This window comes from Hordeum vulgare, chromosome 2H (genome assembly GCF_904849725.1).
Source record: "Hordeum vulgare subsp. vulgare chromosome 2H, MorexV3_pseudomolecules_assembly, whole genome shotgun sequence".
Lineage (NCBI taxonomy): Eukaryota > Viridiplantae > Streptophyta > Magnoliopsida > Poales > Poaceae > Hordeum > Hordeum vulgare.
Genome location: NC_058519.1, coordinates 642582881 through 642605667, shown reverse-complemented (window position 1 = coordinate 642605667; position 22787 = coordinate 642582881). Strand labels below are relative to the sequence as shown.

The following is a 22787-nucleotide window of genomic DNA, read 5'->3' as shown; positions in this document are numbered from 1 at the left end:
CGTACATCATCCTGCATTGGCGTCGGCAAGCCCACCAAACATCTATCAAATCCACAACTCACCATCATTTTGTACTTTATTAGCCTCTCTCTGTATACGCTCCTGCCAAACCTGATTATTGCAAGCACATATCTCCGTTTTACGAAAACCTGAAATTGTAAAAGTTGTTGCAGCGGTTCTACTGGATGGAGAAACGACAACGGCGATATGGCGGCTGTGTGGCAACAACAGCAACTGCAGGTCGTGCGTGCTATAAGCAGAGAAACGACGGGGACGAGAGAGGAAAAATCCAGAGTGGAAATCTGAAACAGAGTTCCACTGGGAAAAAAATCGATCCGGATAACGTGAGCGAACGAAACGAGGACGGACTTCCCGTTAACATTAACAGTACAGATAATCTATCTACCTGTGTTTTCATGTACATATAAATAGCATTGTCGAATCTGAATACAGGAACCATCTGATTATTGATCTGTGATATCGTTTGTCGCCGTTGATGTGGCCGCCGGCAGTGTTTCGCTGCTTCCTCCCCACTTCCTTATCCTCCCTTCGGCCAACATGGCCTGCACCGTAAAAAGATCAGAGATTTCTTATATAATAAAGATATGCTCAACTACGATCGAGTCATTATCCATAGAAAAAAGGGACTAAGATCGAGTGATACTAGTGTAGTACTGCACACCTGATTCTCCCACTTGGCTCGGAAGCAAATTATGAGAAGTATAGCAGTCTGCAGCAGCGTGCCAATTGACATGCCCACCCAAATCCCCTGCAGAGATACATTGTTGTATATTCAGAGCAGGTTAGAATCAGATTGGCCGTTCTAATTAATTAAGTATCCATAAATATTTGAAGTTGATTTGGTTTTGCCCTTACCATTGCACCAAGTTTTAGCTTGAAGCCAAAGAGGACTCCCAGTGGGATGCCAAACAAGTAGTAGCACACAATGTTTATGAACGCCACAAGCGTCTGCCACCCTGCTCCTATCGCCACACCTGCAAAGCCAGATGTTCCAATTGTCATTGGGATCACTGGGTAAAATAAAAATTGGTAACTGATTGGCGTAGTGGTACGTGCCTGAGAGCACAGGCTGGATGCTGTTGAGGAAGATGGATGCTGCAAGAAGGTAGCCAAGCTTTGCTGCTCCCCCCACAACCTTGTCGTTGTCGCTGAAGAACCGTGGCAGCTCGGTCCTCCAGATGAGGAACACGGCCAGGAAGACCGCCCCGATGGCGGCGGACGTCGACACCGCTATGATCATCGAGAACTTGGCCGCCTTAGGCCTGTTCGCGCCCAGCTCGTTCGACACCCTAACGCTGCATCTCGAGAACTTTCGTATTAGCAAAATTACTAATGAATTTTGTACGTCTATTTCTATACTATTTGTGTTGTTGCGTGCACTATTTATACCTCACTGCTGCATTGAAGCCTATTGCAACCATCAGGGTCCAGAGCTGGTAATTGATGCTGCAAAAAAGTTAGAAATGATCACGTAAGAAAAAGAGTCGGATATATACTCCCTGCGTTCCATAATTTCATAACGTTTTTCAAAACAGCTTGGAAAACGTTCTTATATTATGAAACGGAGAGAGTACCTTTTAATCTGAGTATTTAATTAAAAAAAAATACCACATTTCATCGACCCATGCTTACAAACTATTACTTCACTTTTTCGTGCCGAAAACTAACACTTTTTAACTAATCTTTGACTAGAAACTACCATGGCTGAAAAGTGCCCGATTTATCTCTTCGAAACGTTGTGTGCATAGTTAGTTAGGTGCAGGTTCGTCAGATAAAAACTGCTTACCAAACTGACATGACGTCAACCTGGAGTTGAGCATTCTTCAGGAGACCCACAAGGATGAGCACTGCACTGTAGTACCACAGCTCCAAGCTAGATAAGAACACATCGTGCACACAATTCAAATTAATCTGCTTGCTGATTGAATTATAAATTATAATCGTGTAGCAAGCCTAGAATTGAAAGATGCACCAACCAGAGCATGACGGCGGAGGCGAGTGACAACTTGACGAAGGCGGACAAGTTATTGAAGGCGAGCACAGAGAACCCCTTCCACGCCTCCGGGAAGCAGCCGGAGACGAGGTAGGTGAACTGGGCAACGATGATGATCCACCAGGTGAAATTCCCGATCATGGCGGCACCGAAGATGCCATGGCCGAGGCGTGTGACGAAGAGGTAGTTGAGCGCGACGTGGAGACCGAGCCCTGCGCCCGAGATGAAAGTCATGGCCCAGACCTTGCTCTGCGCCTGGAAGAACTTCTGCAGCGGGAAGTTGGCGGCGTAGGCAAACAACTGCGGGAGAGCCAACCGTGTGTACCGCCCGGCAACGGCGGAGATGGCGGTGGGCTGGTGGAGCGCCCGCAGGATGGGTGTCGTGAAGACATAGGTCGGCGCGAGTGCCAGCGCGGTGGCGCCGCAGATGATCCAGGAGCGCTGGATGTAGACGCCGAGCAGGTCCACCTGCCCCGCGCCGACTGCCTGCCCGCACAGCGTCTCCAGCGCGCTTCCCATGCCAACCTGCAAATGCAACCCCTTGCGTCATTAGCTAGCGCGTGGTTTGAGTAGTTGCAACATATGCGTGCGCGGGAAAGAGTAAAATTCAAACGAGGCCGTGACTCGTGTTGGGTTTCACCGACATATCGTCACAAGACTCACACCACACGGTGCATATACTGTGTGTGGAAGTCAATACACAAGTTTGCGTGGAAAGAAAATCCACTCTAGTCACTACTCTTTTACCGTTGGAGGCGTGCGGTGAATATTAATGTATTTCATTTCTCGTTTTACTCTTTTGACGGTCAACCCTAAACTATATTGGTTCTTCATTTCTCCCTCTCGACGACGCCACCGGTCCATCATCCTTGTCATCTTCATCTTTGGTGGTTATTTTCATTGTGTCCGGCCTCCAATCGAACGTCTTCCCAATTAACCACTCATCTATACATAAGGTGTTGAATACTTGAGTTTGATTCCTCGCCACGCAACGTGTAGTCAAACGGGTGCCTGGTTTTAGGTGGGTTCTGTCCATTTGATTTTTAGTTTGCTGTTTTTTTTTTGTTTTTTTGGGTGTTTTCCGCAAAACGCCTCCAAAGATCTTGTCAGTCGACTCCGGATAACCATGAGATTATCATTCACTGTCAAGATTTTCTCTAGCGTTCTATGAACCTTTAGAGGCATTTTTACAAATATTTGAATAACTACCGTGTTGTAGCTAGTGACACCATCACACCACACAGTGCTCATGCATACTCTGTGTGTGGAACACACTAGACTAGTTTGCGTGGAAAAACAATCCACTATGTCACTCCTCTTTTACCATTACAAGCCCATGGTAAAGATTAGTTTATTTCATTTTTCTTTAACTCTGTTAGCAGTCAACCCTAAGCCTCTCTTCGTTCTCACTTTCTCCCTCTCTACCACACCACCGTTCCACCACCCTCAAAATCTTCATCTTCGGTGGCTACCGCCATTGGATCGGCATCTAATCGATCGTCTTCTCAATAACCACTCATCTACATGGATTTTTTACGATGGCGTTGCTACCCTACAGGGCCCCAACCCCTCACATACAGGTAGTCCAAACCTCCCTGCTCATGGGTAACCAACAAACATGTAGGTCATTTAATTTTTTTTTAGATATAGTATATGAATATATTAAAAATGGTAAAGTGGTATATATACTACCATATGGTAGTATGTAAGACGTGGGTGTAATAACACCAAATGGTAGGATGTAACATATTTAAAATTGAAGTTCTAGGTTTTTTTCAAGTCAAACATTTTTAAATTTGACCAACTCTTTAAAAAAATATGATACGATGACTTGGCATAACATAAACAAGTTTGACTTAGGAGAAACTGAGAAGTTCAATTATTTTCAAATAGAGTTAGTAGCTAGCTAGCAAGTGGGAATGACAAGGCATAACATAAACAAGTTTGACCTAGGAGCAACTGAGAAGTTCAATTATTTTAAAACAGAGTTAGTGGCTACTCCCTCCGTTCCTAAATATAAGTCTTTTAAGCGATTTCACTAGAAGACTACATACGGAGCAAAATGAGTGAACCTACACTCTAAAGCATGTCTATATACATCCGTATGTAGTCTTCTAGTGAAATCTCTAAAAAGACTTATATTATGGAACGGAGAGAGTAGGTAGCAAGTAGGAATGCACGCTAGCATATACTTCTTTCGTTTCTTAAATATATTTTTTAGACATTTTAATGTGATCTATATACGAAACAAGATAGATGCATCTATACTTTTAAAACATGTCTATACACATTCATAAACATGAAGAATATATGCATGGTAATCGGCGTGCCTGCCTGGGTTGATGCGTACCAAGACACCGTAAGCGAAGCCCTCGATGACGTTCACAGCGACGGTAACGGCGCCAAGCTCGACCTCCCCGATGTGGCCGACGAAGCCGATGGTGACGAAGCCGATGGAGAACTGGAACACGGCCGTGAGGATCGCAGGGAAGGCGATGTGCCACAGCACCTTCGACTCCTGCCAACTCTTGCTCCCCATCTGAACGATCTCCGTACGTGCGGCCGTCTTATATACGAACTAATCCAAATCTACCTGTCCAACTCTCTTGCAACTCACTCTGTATCTATATGAACAATGAACTCCCGACCGATACATGCCAAGTGTGTCTGTGGCATGCGCACTTGAATAGTGGAGGAGCATGTGAGAGAGTTCTAGTTAGCCAGCTGACGAAAACCTCTAATGCATGAAGCTAGCTATCTTGCTGTTTCTCTATAGGGAGGCTTCTGATTGATGCTACAAAGCCTGGTCATATATATGTAGTATAGCACTCGTTGGCTGTTGATGCATCGTTGTCTACTGTCGTTCGGTGAAGGTTGGGCCTCGTGCTCAGCTCTCTTTAACCGGGTCGTGCCCACGGAGGGGTCACTGGATGCGGCAGGTCGAGTAGGTAGGTGGGATTGAAACCCCTCAAAACAAAACAAAAATTAGGTAGTAGGTGGGATTGTAAGCAAGCCGGGAAGTCGTCTCGCTTGGCGCCAACCATTGTTGTGCGTTTTCATCAATGATTTATCGAGGGAATTTATCATTCATATGCAGAAGTGAGGTGTTTTCATATTAGTTTCCTTTTCAATCGGTGGTGGTGTGGTGTTAGCCGGTAGCATATGTCCTTTCTTCTATTCTTGTAAACATATTTATGGGTTCTAAAACTAGCTGAATGTCCCAGTGTTGCCACCGAATAACGAGAAAAACATAGTAATTACATATATCAAGAAATAACACGACAGGATTTTATTCTATTCACCCCTCCTTCCAACCACCTTTATTCCCACAACCATGTCTTAGCCCTCTTTCCAAATTCTTCTATTTCTACCTTTTTTTGAGGGATTTATAATTCTACCGGTTTTTTTTTAATTGCATCATGGGTAGCGACAGTCTGTTAGGTTATTCGAGTCATCTTCCCTACGCATTAGTAGTTAGTATGTGTTAACATACAATGAGTCACGGGTAGCGATAGTCTGTCAGGTTACTCGAGCCATCTTCCTTACCCCTTAGTAGTTAATACTCCCTCCGTTCTTAAATATAAGACCTTTTAGAGATTGCATTATAAACTGCATATGGATGTACATAGACATATCTTAGAATATAAATTCATTCATTTCGCTCCGTATGTAGTCTTCTAGTAAAATTTCTAAAATGTCTTATATTTTAGAATGGAGGGAGTACATGTTAACTCGTACGATGAGTCATGGATAGCGACGGTCTGTTAGGTTACCCGAGTCATCTTCCCTCCGCCGTAGTAGTTAGTATGTGTTAATGTACAATGTGTGTCTCTGGCAATACATTAATTTTTAGACAAACTATCAACTGCAACACTTAATTTTTTTAATCAAATGTACAATAACTTTATTGGAAACTTCATGTGAACTCCACAATTCGTTATTATTACTTCATGGAAATACTTTTAATTATTGCATCTCAGAAATCAACATGCCTCACCCACACAAAAAAAACATGCCTCCTTTTCAAATATCTTTTTTTATTGTATGTGGTCACCAACCATATAATCTCTTATCTAAGTGCATGTTTTCTCAATGTATGTGGCACGAAATATATAAGACTTAATTCCATCTTTTACCCCAACATTCACGCTTGTGACAGAGAACATCACAAATCAGAATTTTATCAAATTTTTACAACTGATTTAGACAAATTGCCCCCAATTTTAATGTCCACGACACTCGTCCGCGAAACGAAGAGCTTCTTGTTGCTAGGTTGTGAAAGCATTGTTGTTCAGGAAATCTTTTCTTTCCCGATGACGTGTAGCATGCTCTCGCCCTCAAATAGAGTAGCCAACATCGCCGAGGACTCTTCTTGGGTGGAACCTTAGGCTCCCCCTGAAGCCGTTAGAGGAGGAGGAACTGTTGATCCGGCCGTTGCGGCACGGTTGGATCTATATATAAAGATGGGTATCATGGCATCTCCTAATAAAAATAACCTTGTGAGGAAATGACACAATCTTTGCATTGAGGAAGCAGGAGGCCTGCAAGGTACCTGCTTAGAAGTACCAACCTCGCCTATATATGTTCAGGTCAGGATTCCTTTTGGTTTGGGGACGAGCTTGAGTTGAGGCTCTTTGGGAGGTTTGCCTCTGATGCTTAGTTCAACAACCTTTCGACGGCGGACGACCAAAATATCTGCTGCCCGAGCAGTGTCGGTTGCTCGATTGTTTGGAGTCGGGCCTAGGGTCTCCACCACATTACTTTGGATCAAGATCGAGCACGGGCGGTTGACGATGACGGCGATTTCCTCACCATCACCTCCATCCCGATAGAAGACATCATCTTGGTACATGACGCTAGCATTGGAGTCCTTGGACGGTCCAGATCACACTCGCTATTCCGGCCTTCCAGATGACGGGTCGGGGAGCTTATCCCGGCGATCCATTAAACCCATGGTGTTTTACATCACCATGGGTGGACCCATCTCCAATGGCATGGGACAAGTCATGGACGCGGGTATATTGCCACATGGGGTGGGCACACTATTGTAGATGCTAAATTCCTCGGATAAGCGCCATCACCGTGACATCAAATAAGGTTTACCCATGGTGATGTAAAACAGTCACCTTGGCAGCGAGCCTAATCACTATAACTCCCTCTCGAGCTCGGGTCCTCGAACGGCAGTTGTACCTCTTTCGCGAGGGTTCATGTGAGAAAGAAACGATGCCTTTGCGGGGAGGATCTTTGATAGGTACATTGGGAATGTACTCCTCGGACCAATTTTCATTTAGCTTCTTTTAGGGTGCCGACAAGCTAGGTAACTAGACACAGCCACCCTACACACTTCGGCCCCGCCACACTTCATTTTCGAGTACCTCGGGTATGACGGAACAGTACTTGAGCCATAGGTCAAAGTGTCACTCATAGCCAAGGAACGCCTCACATCTTTACCTATTAATCTCCCCTAATAATAAAGCGCGCAGCGCTTCTGTCGTCCGTCGTCGGTCATTTTACAGAAAAGCCCTCGCCGTTTCAGTTAATTAACCCGCAGTCCAACTTTAAGTCAGAACGAACCGTTTTCTGTTGTCTTGCAGAAAAGTCCTCATAGTTTTAGATAATCAACCAGCGGTCCATCTTTTAGGCAGAGCTGAACCGTTTTTTTGCATTTTACAGAAAACTCCCTGATGTTTCACGTAATCAACCCGTCGTCCCTATTTAAGTCAGCCGAAACGTTTTTTTGTTTTAACAAAAAAAACCTGACTTTCCAGTTAATCAATCCATATTTTATCTAAAACAAAATTATCCATATCTTTTAAACCGTAACTCCGATTTTAACATGTTATATATGAAATTTGATTAAAAAAATGTGTAGAATCTAAATAGGATGTTATTTTTAGCTGTTGAATACTTCTTAAATATTATTTTTGGTGCAAACTTAATCTGTAATGCACTGTCTTTTTTCTCTCTCTTTCCGACGACCATACGAATTGCAATAAATATCCATTAAATTAAAACCAAATCGAGAGGAAAGAAAACATCGTTAACCACACATGCACATCTTCGGAAAATCTCGTGGGAAGAAACAACATATTTCTCATCTTATTCCGAGTGATTGTACATTCAAACGCGTTTTCGTTGTATGAGCACTGAGGTCATCGTCGACAACACAAATGTGCTAATATATTACGTTCAAAGCGTGTGTTATTTTCTCTTCCGTTGCAACGCACGGATTTTTTTGCTAGTATTAATAAAGCAAATATTGCTTCTGTGGTACGTCATTTATATTGCCTTCAAAATTGTCTAATATTACCCACCAATGCCACCGATAAATTATAGAAAACGTTTTATAGGAATCCTAGCATGGGCCGGCCAAAGCATAGGGACCAGCTATACTACGGTCTGCTCGCTGGAAAATAAACAACACATCCATTTGGGCCAGCCCATGGGCGGGGGCCTGTTTTTTTAGTACTTTAATTATTATTTATCTGTTTCTTTTTATTTTTTCTAATTCAAATAAATCAAAAAAACTTTCGCAATTGAAAAAAATTATATTTACATAAAAATTTTATAAAACATTAAATGTTTGCGAAGTCAAAAATTATTCAGGATTTTTTTAAAAATGTTTGCATATTAAAAAAATCGTAATTTTGGAGTAAACATTCGTGAATCAAAAAAATTCCATCATTTTGAGCAATTTCTTTAATGCAATTAAAAAAATGTTTGATAATTCAAAAATTGAATTATTCACCAATTCACAAGAAAATACATAAAAAAGTTCGCAATATAAAATATTGTTTGGAATTTCAGAAAAATGTTTATAAATAGTAAAAAAAATCTCAATTTTAAAAATGTTCCCAAATTTGTAAAAATGTTCACGAATGATTGAATGTATGCAGTTAAATACTAATGCTTCAGAGTCTTTCTGATTATATACCTGAGTGAATTTTGAAGAATTAATTGTGGGGGTGGATTGGAATATTATAGTATATTTTAAAAAAATGTTTCTTGAAATTCAGAATAATTCTTTGAGTTACCAAGTTTTTTGACAACCATGATATTTTAAAAAAAATATGTACATTGTTTCAACTTGTGAATTGTGAATAAAATTAAAGGAAGGAATATTTTCTTGCATTTGTGAACAAATTTTCGAAATCATGCAATGAGATATGAACATAATGTGGTCATCGTTATTGAAGGTGGTGTTTTTTTTCTCCCGTTGCAACGCATGGGCCCTTTTGCTATAAAGTAACGAAGCACGCAATATGGAGGATGGAATTAGCGGACGGGCCATGAAGTTGGATGTCACAAAAATGCAGAAGACCCCTTTAAAAAGTGTGAATTGTGGGAAGCCTACGCCCCTAAGAAGGAAGGGAATGAAGCATACATGTTCTTGCTCCCGCGGCTCGGGAGATGGATCCTAAGAAAAATTATCATCGAGGGCCACCAGGCTGACACGGGCAAATGCGACTTGGGGTGGAGGAAGATATCCTAGCTCGGTGAGCCGGTCCATTTGCGGTTGGGTTCATGATGCAGCTTTTCCACTCCCCCTCGAGGAGGCTGGTGGAGTCTGATGACGATGCAGTGGAGGCCGCCATGGCGAGAGGATGTTGTGCGCGATTGTGTGAGGGGATTTGGATACGCCAGAGCGCTGAGCGAAAGAGACGCAAGGCAGTATGGACTGCAGAGGATGTGAAATGTATTCTCTTTATGGTCAAACCTTTTATGGTAATCAGACGTTTGAGTCCGATAGCAATAAACTCGCATATTCCTAGCTTGGTGCATTAAGTTAGCGTGGTGATCAACGGGCGGTTGTCTATACAATCCCGCGTGTTTCGGGGCACCATAAACTCTCCTGACTGGACGTCTCAAAGGTGTGGCCCAAGTTGTGCAAACACACAGTGGAGATCTCCCAAGTTGTGCATCATGACAGACTGTGGTGCAATCACCAGCTGCAGCGGTACGGGTGGCCAAATGGATATTATGGATATTTCTGCTCCCACCGCGTCAAAAACTTCGAGAACTCAATGCACCTCCTTCGGGACTGCCCCTTCTCCTCCTCGATCTGACAGACGGCGTCCACAATGGTCGGCGCGCAGCCTTGAAGGAAAAGCGGAAGATGCACCACGGCTCCCTCAGGCACTGCCAGAGGCTGATTGCTCTCTCACCGGCTGGATTTAAGAAGGGTCTCAAGTCGATGTTGTTGATGATTGCCCCGGAAATCTGGAAGGAGCGGAATGCTTGCATTTTTAAAAATAAGCTGCTGCGAACTGAAGATGTCCTACGTGCCATCAAGGGAAGCCTGGAACCGTGGCGACTGGAGGGTGCACGCTGTCTTGAGCCCTCCTTTGGGGAAGATGTAGTGAGATAGACGACGACGTGCTTTATTTTTAGTTTTTAGTCTTTGGGCCACCTCTTGTAAGCATTATTGCTTCATCACCACTGTTTTCCCGCTTGCTTTCTCATAAATCAATGAAGCCGGTAACCCTGGATCTTTCAAAAAAAGTGACAACACGCCAATTATTAAGTAGCCGAAGATTGTTAGAGTAGGGCCAGGCCGCCGCTGAAATTCGGACCAGGAAATTGCTTCACGTTAAGGTAGAAGTTTGGGAAATAAAGGATCTTTGAATTCGAAGAACTCCTAAACGAGAAACACATCTATTAAAGAGACTTTGGATAAAACTTCAAGAAGGCTCCTCGAATGCCCGAAGTTTGGAAGCACCGAGCTGGCTCGTTGATGTCAATGAAGATTTCCAGCTTGAGCTCAGATCTCGCAGTCTTAATGATATCGGGCTTCCGGGCGGGTTGTGCCGGGCTGGGTTGGGAGCGGCGAGCTGGCTCGACATTGTCAGTGGAGATGTCCTGCTCGACTTTGGATTCACCGATCTGGCCGGTGAAGACGTGGATCTTGCCAAAGGGGACCGGTACCCGAACTCGATTGAGTCGGCCTTGGAACCCCAGCCAGAATCGTTGATGTAGAGTTGCCGTGTCGACTCTTCGTCATTCGGCCGATCACATATCCCTTGATCCATAAGAGAGCTCCCTCCAAGAACTCAAACCACCGTGCATTGGCCCCATGGTGGGGCGCCAACTATCGTGGTTTTGTCACGACAGATGTCCTTGTGAAAGGACTAAGTCTAGGAGCCATCACAATTAGGTGGTTGCTTGGATGTAGGTGATCAAGAATGAAAAGACACGGATATATCCAGGTTCGGCCCCTCCGATGGAGTTAAAAGCTTACGTCCTGCTTGAATGTCATTGATGATGATGATCTCGATTACAAGGGTACGGAATCGCTAACCTAGCTCACGAGGTTTTTTTCCTTGATTGTTTTGTTCCCGGGGTCTCCTTTATATAATAGGTAAAGCCCCTAAGGTTACAAAGAGTCCTGGTCGTATCCCCTAACCCGTGTTCTGGTCTATCGCCTAAACTTCTCAGTTCACCCAGACATTCTCCACAAGCCGGCCCACGATATGCAATGAGCCCGCCCACGAAGGGGTCTTCGTCTTTGACTTGGTGTCTTCAAGAATTGTCTTGTATAATCCAGGTCAAGGAATGGCATGATATATTACCGGGTCATTCCTTATGCCGGGTAATATCCGTGGGAAATATCCCCAAGAAGAATGGTACATGAGATGATTTCTTTAGAAGACCCCTTTACCCACCTTTGTTAGATGACTGGCTGGAGCTCAAAACTATAATTGATTCATGTTCATTCTCTTGAGAATTGATCAGATAGCTTGGACTCTAGGGAGAAGCAACCGCTTCTCGAGCAAATTAATTTATGCGTGTTTGGAAGATATATTGTTGTGTGTGATTACATGTGGATTTGGAACTCCAAATTACCTCTTAAGCTACAAAAAAATTTATGACAGCTGTTCCAAGATGTCGTTTGATGTCATGAAGAGGTGGAAGTGGGCACATAACCCTAGATGCTCTTTCGGTAGGGTCGGGGAAACCTCCCAACACCTCTTCTTTACATGTCCTGTTGTCAGGGTGATCTGAAGAACGGTGGGTTGTGTCTCTCGCACTAATTTATGCCCATACACTTTATGTCAAATACTTTTTTTGGTGCTATATTTTTCTACTTGATGATGAAATTTTTTATACCTTTGGTTTAGCTGCGATATGCTGTGCCATGTGGAATAGTCAAAATCGAGCTACATTCGAGCAAAAAAATATAATGAAGACTCCTTTTGATGTGGTCTTCTCTGCTTGTGGTTTTCTAACTTACTAGACATGTTTGATAAATGGAGCTGATCGCGAAGCAATGGAACGTGGAACCAAGATGCTCAGAACCAATGCATCAACTATGATGAGGACCTGCGCAGCCCCAATTAACGCGGTGACGGATTGATGCCTGCATTTTTGGGTTGCTGCTTTCAGAAACTTGCTTGTTTTTGGACTGTATTCTGTTGATGTTGTCTCCTGCGCGAGCTTTTGCTGTTTGCTCACTCGTGAGCCTCAGGTTCCGACCGGCATCATTTTGTTATTCTGAACTATGTTCCGTTTAGGATAGTTGGTTCTGCATGTGTCATTGGATTTTCGTTTCATGGTAAGCTGCTCGATGACGAGTGGTTGCGATGGGTCTTGCAGGGTGTCCGAACTCGCTATTGCATTTCTAGTTTTTTAGATCTTTCTTTAAAGACAAATGTATTTTCAGCCGTGAGATGTTTGTATTTTCAGCCGACCAGGCAACCGTCAGATGTTGTGCTTGTACACGTGTCACCCATCAGCGCTGGGTACGCGCAGATTTTGATTTGCAGCCGGTATGCACGTAATTCGTTTTTCCCTTTTCGGGTACGGGGAGGGGCTGCAATGGTGGTAGGCGGAGAGGAGGGGATGGGTGTGTAGTTGTTTCATGGCGGAGACTGCCGGAGAGGGAGTGGCATCTCGCGTGGAGCTTGGAGACGGCGGAGGAGAAGGACATCGCCGGTGGGAATGACGTTTTGCTAGTGCTATTCCTCCGCTTCAGCTTAGGCCCTGTTTGTTTCATAAGTCCTAGGACTTTTTTAAGTCCCAACTTATAAGTCATAAGTCCCTACCTGTTTGTTTACACGGACTTATAAGTCCCGAGTCCCTACCTGTTTGTTTACAGGAACTTATAAGTTCATGTTGCACCTAATAAAATACACTTGTTCACATAACCCTTGTTCATACAAATGAATTGCAGAATAGTGACAACCAAAATAATAATTGTTCATAACACTTGTTCATACAAATGAATTAATACTTGTTCATAAGAACCAAAATAAGACAGAGTACATAACAACCGGGATAACAGAAATTACATAAGCGAAGAACACTTCTTCATATCATTGTTGTTTCAAGGACCACAACCCATCAGCGACTCAAGCTCTGAATTGATTCATAGCAGCACTGTCCATCTCATTTGTTGTAGTCGTTGGCATAGACAATGGTACATAATTTTCATCTTGATCACACAAGTCGAAATCTATATCGGCGAGTTGACTTTGTCTAATAAAATTGTGCAGTGCAATGCAAGCCACAATTATTTTGCTTTGTTTCTGCTGTGGATAACTAGGCAAGTGAAACAAAATCCTCCACTTGTTCTTCAGGACTCCAAAACACCTCTCGATGACATTTCTAAGTAAAGAATGAGTGAAATTGAAGTGTTCCTTTTTTCCTCTAGGCATTGTGCCATCACGGTACTCCTGGAAATGATAGGTTAAACCCTTGTATGGTGAAAGATAACCCGGTCTATTTGGGTACCCTGAGTCCACAAGATAGAACTTATTAGGTGGAGGTTTTGGAAACTTGTCACCAAATCTGGATCGGGCATCATTGAAGACCCTCATGTCATGCACTGATCCTGGCCAACCAGCTAGGACAAATGTGAATCTAATATCAAAGTCACACACACGCATCACATTCTGACTCTTCTCCTTATGTCTATTCCTATGCTGGGCAGCAGTGGCAACTGGTACCACAACTTGTATGTGTGTACCATCTATTGCACCAATGCAATTATCCATAAAACGGTGCATACTTTCTAGATCTTAATTTTAAATGCACAGTCCTGAATTGACAATCTATTGGCCTGATGATGTCTTTTGCAAGCTTGATCAGACATGCCAAAACCTTATCAAACTTCCTTACAATTGTCTCCAATGACCTAACAAATCTGTTTTCTGCTTGTCTTACAGATTGAGGGGAACCTACTATCCATAGAAACAGGCCTAGAGACTCAACTGATGACATTCTTTTAGTGGACTTCAAACCATAGGAATCAACAAGCACACTATGCAATTTCTCAAACACTGGTCTGTGCATTCTAAACATGTTGTAACAGGCCATTTCGTTGCGTAGTGTTGTCATAACCCAATCATGCCCAGACTCTATTGGTACTCTTCTAGGTCCTTTGTTACAATAAGAGTCCAAGTGGTACATACCAATCATGCAGGCCATCTGCATCATTCTTCTCTTTCTTTTTTGGTGCATGAACAACATCAGTGCTTCGTCATCACTGCTGCTCCCATCATCACTGCTTATTCCATCAACACTGATGTCATCATCCTGAAACATGCAAACATTAGTACAACTTCTTCATCATGCACCACCTCTTGAACTTGAAAACATTAGTACGTGCAAATTAAACACTTGAACATGCAATGGTCATTTAACAAGGTCACACAACACAGGTCCATTACATAGTTCTATTAAAAAGGACAATCAAGATAGCTAGTACACTAGTACAACTTCTTCATCATGCACCACCTCTTCAACCAAGTCAGCCTAGCCTCATTAGTTGAAATGTTCTCAAATATGACTCTGTTTGCCTCATCTGCAAAAAGTTGAGTCGCCATGAAGTACTCAACACTTGTTTCTTCTGCACCACATTGAACTACCAACAATTGACAATGAGTAATGGATTCCTTAGTGTTGTTTGATTTCTTCTCTCTTGCCTTGTCCTTTGCTTCCTGCCTTTTGTTTGCATATTCAGTGATCATGTCAGAAGTGTTATCACTGTTAATAGTATTGATGAGCCCTGTCATTAGTTTCACCATTGGGCTCTTGAGTTTCTTTCCTGGGCTTGAAGCTGACTGTTCACCGCCGCTGCTCCCCCTCTTCTTGCTGGTGGTGCTCATTGGACTCTCCTCATTTCCATCATCGGCAACATCATATTCTTCTTCATCATCTTCATCTAAGGGCACATAAGCTGATGATCCATCAACTGCCACACCTTGAAATAGCTCTATTAGCATATCCAAATACTCAGGATTGCCACCCTTGAATTTTCTGACATCTGGTCTCTCCTGCATCATTAGTTAGATAATTAGTACAAGGCTGAATAATGTAAACAAGTGTGAGCAATTCAGATGTAATTTGAAAAATAATGTATGTACCTTAATTATTTTTTTCCACCACTCATTTGATGCGGTTATAGCTCCATCTCCAGTTCGGCCACAACCAGTTTGCTGCCCCAACCACACCCAAGCAGTATAGCAGCTCTTGAGTCTAGCAATGCAATTTTTGAATTGGTTGGTACTATGCAGGAGGCCCGCACGCTGATAATTTTTTTTCTTCATGTTACTGTATGCTCTACTTGTCCAAACACCATTCACACAGTGCCCATCCCTAGCTTCCTCACAGGCGATGTTACAAAATATAGTAATATGCGCGTCTGTCCAATCGGCCTTTGCAATGGTTTTCTAAACAAAAATAACAAGTACACAATTCAAACAAAAATAACAAGTAGACATTTCAAACTAAAAATAACAAGTTCACACAATTAGCTAGCACAAAAAGAAGATGAATTTTAACGCTGATACAAAAAAAGAACTATATACACAATTTAAAAATTTACCTCTCCAAAACCATTGTTGTCATCTTCATCTTCAAAGCCTTCATTCTCGTCGACATCTTCTGAAAACGCAGCAGTTGACGACACACGTTGCTTCCCCGCAGTTTTTCCTTTACTGCCGATAGATGAGGACGCATTGGCTTGACCTACGCCGCGCCCGGTGACCCGCGACACGGTCCTCCCACGGCCTATGACGCCTCCCTCAACGACAACTGCGGCCGGGGCGACGAACGGACGCAGGTGAGAGCCGGCTCGACCTCCGATGTTCAGAGACCGGCTGCGACCTCCTCCGCCCTGGGGCATGGGCCTACCACGACCAGGTCCGATCGGAGGAAGGCCATGACCGGCCGACTAGTCGAAGAGGAGTTGCTCGTACGAGCCCAATTCCGGGAAGTCGTCGACGTTGCTGTTGAGATCCAAGAAACGCCCGAAACCCATTCTCCTCCCGAGATTTCCACCGGCGGATGAGAACTGAGAGAAAAAAGGCATCTGCTCCTCCTCCTCATCAGCCATGGTACGGTCACCTGGGACGCGGAGATCATCATCAGCCATGGCGCGGTAACCTGCAGTCAATATGGATCATCATCAGCCAAAATGTCAACAGGAAACTGGTCATCAGCCATGGGCACGGTACTGCCGGGTTGAACCAGCAACATGAACCAGCAGGACCAGAAAACTCCATGGAACCAGACACCCTCCAGCGCAGAAAACATGAACCAGCAGGACCAGACGAACCGAGGGAGACGAGGCGGCGGCCGGGCGGCGACTGGGCGGCGACGGGGCGGGCGGGGACGGGGCGGGCTGCCGGCGGCGATTGGGGCGGTGCGAGCGACGAGGGGCAGGGCGGCGGCCACTGGATGGGAGACTTCCGCGGGCCTAACCAGAATAAGTCTCAATAAATTTCTATTAGAGAGTCTTATTTGATAAGTCCCAAATAACCATAATAAGTCTCAATAAGCCCTTTGTGTTTGATTTAGGTGGGACTTATAGGGACTTTTTTAAGTCCCAAAACCAATAAATCCGTGAAAACAAACACCCTCTTATTTTACCGCCAGACACGTACGGCCCACTCATTTCGCTTTGGACAACACAGTTGTTAGCGGGCCGACCGCAATGGCAACGCCGCCGCCGCCAGCATTCGTGTACCGGATCAGCACGGGGAGCGAGTGGGCGGAGCTCCAGCGCACCGGCTGCACCCTCGGCGGCGACCTCGACCGCTCCACCAGCTGCTTCCACCTCAGCGACCACGCCCAGGTACCCCCGGCTAATTTGATTCCTTCCGTCTTGCATCCCCTTTCTCTCCAGATCTCTCGGCTTCGTCAGATCTCCGCTACAGATATTGTTCTATCTGACTGATCTGTCAGTAGATTTCTCCCTGTACTGCTTAAATTGGACTTCCGGCTTAACCATGGATGTTGTCGGGAGGTGCCATTTCCTGTATGATTCCGTTGATCTGAGATCGAGAACCCTTGATTTCCTTGCCTGGGTGTCTTGACAGAACTTTGGGTTTCTTAGCCTCGTCGATGTTTGGGGCCTATTGCTCTGAGTATGCCCAATAGCTCATACTAGATGTCTTTTCTGATTGACTCTTTCAGTTTATATAGGTTGGTATTAGTAAATTGTAATGATCCTTAATATACTACTCCATTCATTCCTAAATATAAGACCTTTTAGAGATTTCGATACGGACTACATACGGAGCAAAATGTGTGAATCGACGCTCTAAAATACGTCTATATACATCCATGTGCAGTTCATATCGAGATCTCTAAAAAGGCTTAAACGGAGGGAGTAGCAAGCAATTGAAATTTATGGAACGCGATGCAGAATGCTGCTATTGAAAAGAAATGTGACATTACAACATATTATAGCAAAAGAAAAATCAGATTGATTCATAAATTAAAATAGGAAACGATGCGTCCTAGGCTGTTTTTTCTAATCGGGGATAAGAAGGTAGGCCTCAGTCTACCATATATATATTCCAAAGAGACCAGAGTCTGGGGTTCAACAAAGCAACATAAGAAAACGCTAGAAAACAGAAGGAAAAAGGAAAAAGGTTCAGGAATGGTTCATATGAGTAGCATGTAGAAGATAGTAGTACAGAGCAGTTTGCCATTTAATAACCATCCCAATCTCTGACCAGTCTTGGAATTGTGGTCCGCTACTTGAATGTCGCAGATAATTTGGCGGAGGCTATCTAGTTCAGCAGCAGCACTTGTGGACAGGTTAGGGTGCAGCTTAATGTACTGATCCCCAATAAACTGCGAGGCAACCGAACAAAGCGATTGATGGCAACAGAAAAACGGGATGGAAACAAGAGCAAACCACCCAGCTGAACCCCACTGATCAGTGGCCATCTCCCATTGAGAATGCGCTAGCATGCTAGACCAACTGGATAAAAGGGCCGTCTCCCATTCACTTCCTTGAACTGTCACGCATGTTCAGGTGTTGTAATATCTGTTGAGCACTGACTTGTACTGTACCAGCTTCAATCTAATCAGTGTTATGCCTGTTCTAGGAGGCTATCTCAAATTTTATTTTGTTACATATCATCCCTGTTATCTCAGTGGCGTGACTTGATCTGGAGTCTTTTCTTTTTCCAGAAAATATGGATCATATGCATTCATCCTTTTGTTTGTGTGTGTGTGCGTGTGTGTTGGTCCTTCTCAAAAGATACGTTTATTTAATCCTTGACTTGGTGTAGGTGAAGATGACGCTAAAGAATTATTTCCACAGGCAAAATGATCTATACCTGCTACAAATTGACACTGCCAAGGTATTGAACTTTAAACGTCCATTTTATTTCATCTCCGATCAGTTTGTATGTGTATTGAGAAAATTCCCAAATCTTAGATTGCAGATGTGTTAGGACACATGCATAAAATTGCCAGTTTAGTGTTCTGTGTATTACCTCTATACATCTTTAAATCTAAATTTACTGTGGTTTCGTGTTATGTGTATTACCTCTATACATGTGTTATAATTAGGACACATTCATAAAACTGCCACCTATTGATATGAAGACATTATATGTACAATTTATTATTCCTATGTATTTTAGATTGCAGATGGCTTAATTTATGAGGCAGCTGATGGTTGTAACTACTTTCCTGATCGGAGCTTTGCACCCCTTCAACTGAGTGCTGTTATCAAGGCTGAGAAAATAGAGCTGGCAAACAATGCTTTTACTTGCAGTCTACTTGATGGAGCGGCCATCTAATTCTGATGTGTAACTGTAAGGTCTCACCGTTGGCCCTTGTTTTCATATATGTAAATTCCCTGCCAAAATCAAAGACAAGCTGTCCACATGCTTATGGTAAGGCTCTTGATCGTTCTCCAGTATTTCATTCCTGAATTGAAACCTTCCCGTCATACTTATGGTAAGGCTGGCATCAGGTCTTGTGCATAGCTTTGCATGCATGATAAAGCTTATGGCTGAATCATAGGGGACGACACTCATCTTTTCTCTATCTTCTGCAGTCACTGGGCGTTGAGTCTTACTCAACTTCACACCTTGCAATACAGGCAAGAACTCTTTCTTCGACTGATTTATTTTGAACTTCTTTAAAACTTTGTCAAGGTATGTGCTTTCTGAAAGTCTTATTAAGCGTCTTGATCTATCTTTATAGGTCTTGATGCTTAATATGAAAGCAGCTTATCCTAGACCCTTTATTAAAAAAACTCTTATTCAAATATTCTTTTATGCTTCCCAAAAATTATATATTGTTTTCAATCAGCAATATGTTATCCACATATAATATTAGAAATGTTATAGAGATCGCACTCACTTTCTTACAAATACAAGCTTCTCCATAATTTGTGTAAACCAAACGCCTTGATCACCTCATCAAAGTGTTAATTTCAACTCTGAGATGCTTTCACCAGTACATAAATGGATCGCTGGAGCTTGCATATTTTGTCAGCATTCTTTGGATTGACAAAACCTTCCGATTGCATCATATATAACTCTTCCTTAAGGAAACCATTAAGGAACGTTGTTTTGACATCCATCTGCCAAATTTCATAATCGAAAAATGCAATTATTGCTGACATGGTTCTGATGGACTTAAGCATCGCTATGGGTGAAAATGTCTCATCGTAGTTAACTCCTTGAACTTGTGAAAAACCCTTTGCCACGAGTCGAGCTTTATAGATGGTGATATTACCGTCCGCGTCTGTCTTTTTCTTAAAGATCCATTTATTCTGAATGTCCTTTCGCCCTTCAGGTAACACTTTTAAAGTCCATACTTTGTTTTCATACATTAACCTATCTCGAATTTCATGGCCTCTACCCATTTGTTGAAATCCGGGCCCACCATCGCTTCTCCATAGCTCGTAGGTTCATTGTTGTCCAACAACATGACTGTTAAGACAGAGTTACCGTACCACTGTGGAGCGGTGCGTGCCTTTGTCGACCTACAAGGTTCGATAGCAAGTTGATCCGAAGCTCCATGATCATCATTATCAGCTTCCTCTTCAATTGATGTAGCCTCCACAGAAACATCTTTCTGCGCCGCGCTACTCTTTAGTTAAAGTAAGGTTCAACAACCTCATCTAGTTCTATCTTCCTCCAACTCAATTTTTTCAAGGGAAACTCTTTCTCAAAAAATGTTTCGTTCTTAGCGACAAACACTTTGCATTCGGATCTAAGATAGAAGGTGTAGCCAACCATCTCTTTTGGGTATCTTATGAAGACGCATTTCTCCGCTTTGGGTTTCAGCTTTTCTGGTTGAAGCTTTTTGACAGAAGCATCGCATCCCCAAACTTTAAGAAACAACAACTTCGGTTTCTTGCCAAACCACACTTCATATGGCGCCGTCTCAACGGATTTTGATGATGCCCTATTTAAAGTGAATGCACTTGTCTCTAACGCATAACCCCAAAATGATAACGGAAAATCGGCAAGAGACATCATAAAACGCATCATATCCAATAAGGTACGATTACGACGTTCGGACACACCATTACGCTGTGGTGTTCCAGGCGGTGTCAATTGTGAAACAATTCCACATTGTCTTAAATGAGTGCCAAACTCATAACTCAGATATTCTCCTCCTCGATCAGATCGTAGGAATTTAATCTTCTTGTTACGATGATTCTCCACTTCACTCTAAAATTGCTTGAACTTTTCAAACGCTTCAGACTTGTGTTTCATTAAGTAAATATATCCATATCTACTTAAGTTATGAGTGAATGTGAGAAAATAACGATATCCACCAGGCGGCTCAATGCTCATCGGACCGCACACATCACTACGTATGATTTTCAACAAGTCACTTGCCCGCTCCTAAAGTTGTGAGAATCGAGATTCTAAACCGGATCGGAGCTCTGTTGGTAGGATCGTGAATTGTAGAATCATAACTAACAGGATCCTAGAAACTTAGACTCTATGAGCAAAATCGTAGAATCGGAGGGCTAGTTTGGATCGTAAGATCATAAGATTCTAAGACTTGAGTCGTGATTCTCAAAACTTTGCTCGCTCCATTATTCCAGAAAACGGGGTCTTAGTCATCTTGCCCATGAGGCATGGTTCACATGTGTCAAGTGATTCAAAATCAAGTGATTTCAAAAGTCCATTAGCATGGAGCTTCTTCATTCGTTTTACATTAATATGACCTAAGCGGAAGTGTCACAAGAAAGTGGTACTATCATTAATTCATTATTAACTTTACATCTTTTGACATCAATGTTATGAACATGTGTGCTATCACTATTGAGATTCAATAAGAATAAACCCTTCACATTGGGTGCATGATCATAAAATATATTACTCATATAAATAGAACAACCATTATTCTGTGATTTAAATGAGTAACCGTCTCGCAGTAAACAAGATCCAGATATAATGTTTATGCTCAACGCAGACATTAAATAACAATTATTCAGGTTCATCACTAATCCCGATAGTAATCGAAGAGCGAGCGTGCCGACGACGATCACATCAACCTTGGAACCATTTTCCAAGCGCATCGTCACTTCGTCCTTCGCCAACCTCTGTTTATTCAATAGTTAATGTTTTGAGTTGTAAATGTGAGCAACTGAACCGGTATCAAATACCCAGGCACTACAATGAGAGTTGGTGAAGTACACATCAATAATACGTGTATCATATATACCTTGTTTGGTGTTGACCGCCTTCTTGTTGGCCACATATTTGGTGCAGTTTCGCTTCCAGTGGCCAGTCCCCTTGCAATGAAAGCACTCAGTTTCTGGCTTGGGTCCAGCCTTGGGTTTCTTCAGAGGAGGGGCAATTGCTTTGTCACTCTTCTTGGAGTTACCCTTGTTGCCCTTGTCATTTTTTTTGAAACTAGTGGTTTTATTGACCATCAACACTTGATGTTCCCTTCTGAATTTTTGACTCAACGACCTTCAGCATCGCAAACAGCTCGGCGACTAATTTATTCATCTCTTGCATGTTATAGTTCATCACAAAGCTTTTGTAGCTAGGTGGCAGTTACTGAAGAATTCTGTCAGTGATTGCCCCTTTGGCGGGAGAACAATTCCCAACTCAGCAGACGGTTGAAATACCCAGACATTTTGAGTATGTGTTCACTGACAGACTCGTTTTCCTCCATCTTGCAAGCATAAAACATATCAGAGGTCTCATACCTCTCGATCCGGGCATTCTTTTCAAAGTTAACTTCAACTCCTAGAACATCTCATATGTTTCATGACGTTCAAAACGTCTTTGAAGTCCCGGTTCTAAGCCATACAAGATTGCACATTGAAGTATTGAGTAGTCAGGAGAACGCGCTTGCCAGACGTTTATAATGTCTTCAGTCACCAGGAGGATAGGTGCATCACCAAGCGGTGCATCAAGGACATAAGCCTTTTGGGAAACCGCGAGGACAATCCTCAGATTTCGGGCCCAGTCTACAAAGTTACTCCCATCATCTTTCAACTTGGCTTTCTCTAGAAACGCATTAAAATTCAGGGGTGCTACTGCGGGAG

At 43.0% G+C, this 22787-nt stretch overlaps 2 protein-coding genes across 2 annotated transcripts; one reads left to right on the top strand and one right to left on the bottom strand.

Annotated features, from left to right (window-relative positions):
* Positions 1-355: 355 nt before the first annotated feature.
* On the bottom strand, positions 356-4799 carry LOC123428259 (protein DETOXIFICATION 29-like). Its single transcript, XM_045112448.1, has 8 exons — positions 4365-4799; positions 1998-2539; positions 1808-1894; positions 1411-1467; positions 1078-1316; positions 877-995; positions 683-769; positions 356-563 (listed from the first exon to the last, which is right to left on the bottom strand). The coding sequence occupies exons 1-8, from the start codon at positions 4551-4553 to the stop codon at positions 465-467; spliced, it is 1419 nt and encodes a 472-aa protein (XP_044968383.1). The 5' UTR covers positions 4554-4799; the 3' UTR covers positions 356-464.
* Positions 4800-16898: 12099 nt separating this feature from the next.
* On the top strand, positions 16899-19178 carry LOC123428258. The gene is made up of 3 exons (XM_045112447.1): positions 16899-17090; positions 18541-18612; positions 18898-19178. The coding sequence occupies exons 1-3, from the start codon at positions 16950-16952 to the stop codon at positions 19054-19056; spliced, it is 372 nt and encodes a 123-aa protein (XP_044968382.1). The 5' UTR covers positions 16899-16949; the 3' UTR covers positions 19057-19178.
* The last annotated feature ends 3609 nt before the right edge of the window (positions 19179-22787 follow it).

What these genes read in the sequence shown, in the direction of transcription:
- LOC123428259 (XM_045112448.1), bottom strand. Translation starts at nt 4,553, where the DNA reads ATGGGGAGCAAGAGTTGGCAGGAGTCGAAGGTGCTGTGGCACATCGCC. An exon ending in GCTTCGCTTACGGTGTCTTG is followed by an intron (nt 2,540 to 4,364) that starts GTACGCATCAAC and finishes TTGCATTTGCAG; the next exon opens with GTTGGCATGGGAAGCGCGCT. An exon ending in GCCTCCGCCGTCATGCTCTG is followed by an intron (nt 1,895 to 1,997) that starts GTTGGTGCATCT and finishes GTTCTTATCTAG; the next exon opens with CTTGGAGCTGTGGTACTACA.
- LOC123428258 (XM_045112447.1), top strand. Translation starts at nt 16,950, where the DNA reads ATGGCAACGCCGCCGCCGCCAGCATTCGTGTACCGGATCAGCACGGGG. An exon ending in ACCTCAGCGACCACGCCCAG is followed by an intron (nt 17,091 to 18,540) that starts GTACCCCCGGCT and finishes GACTTGGTGTAG; the next exon opens with GTGAAGATGACGCTAAAGAA. An exon ending in TACAAATTGACACTGCCAAG is followed by an intron (nt 18,613 to 18,897) that starts GTATTGAACTTT and finishes TATGTATTTTAG; the next exon opens with ATTGCAGATGGCTTAATTTA.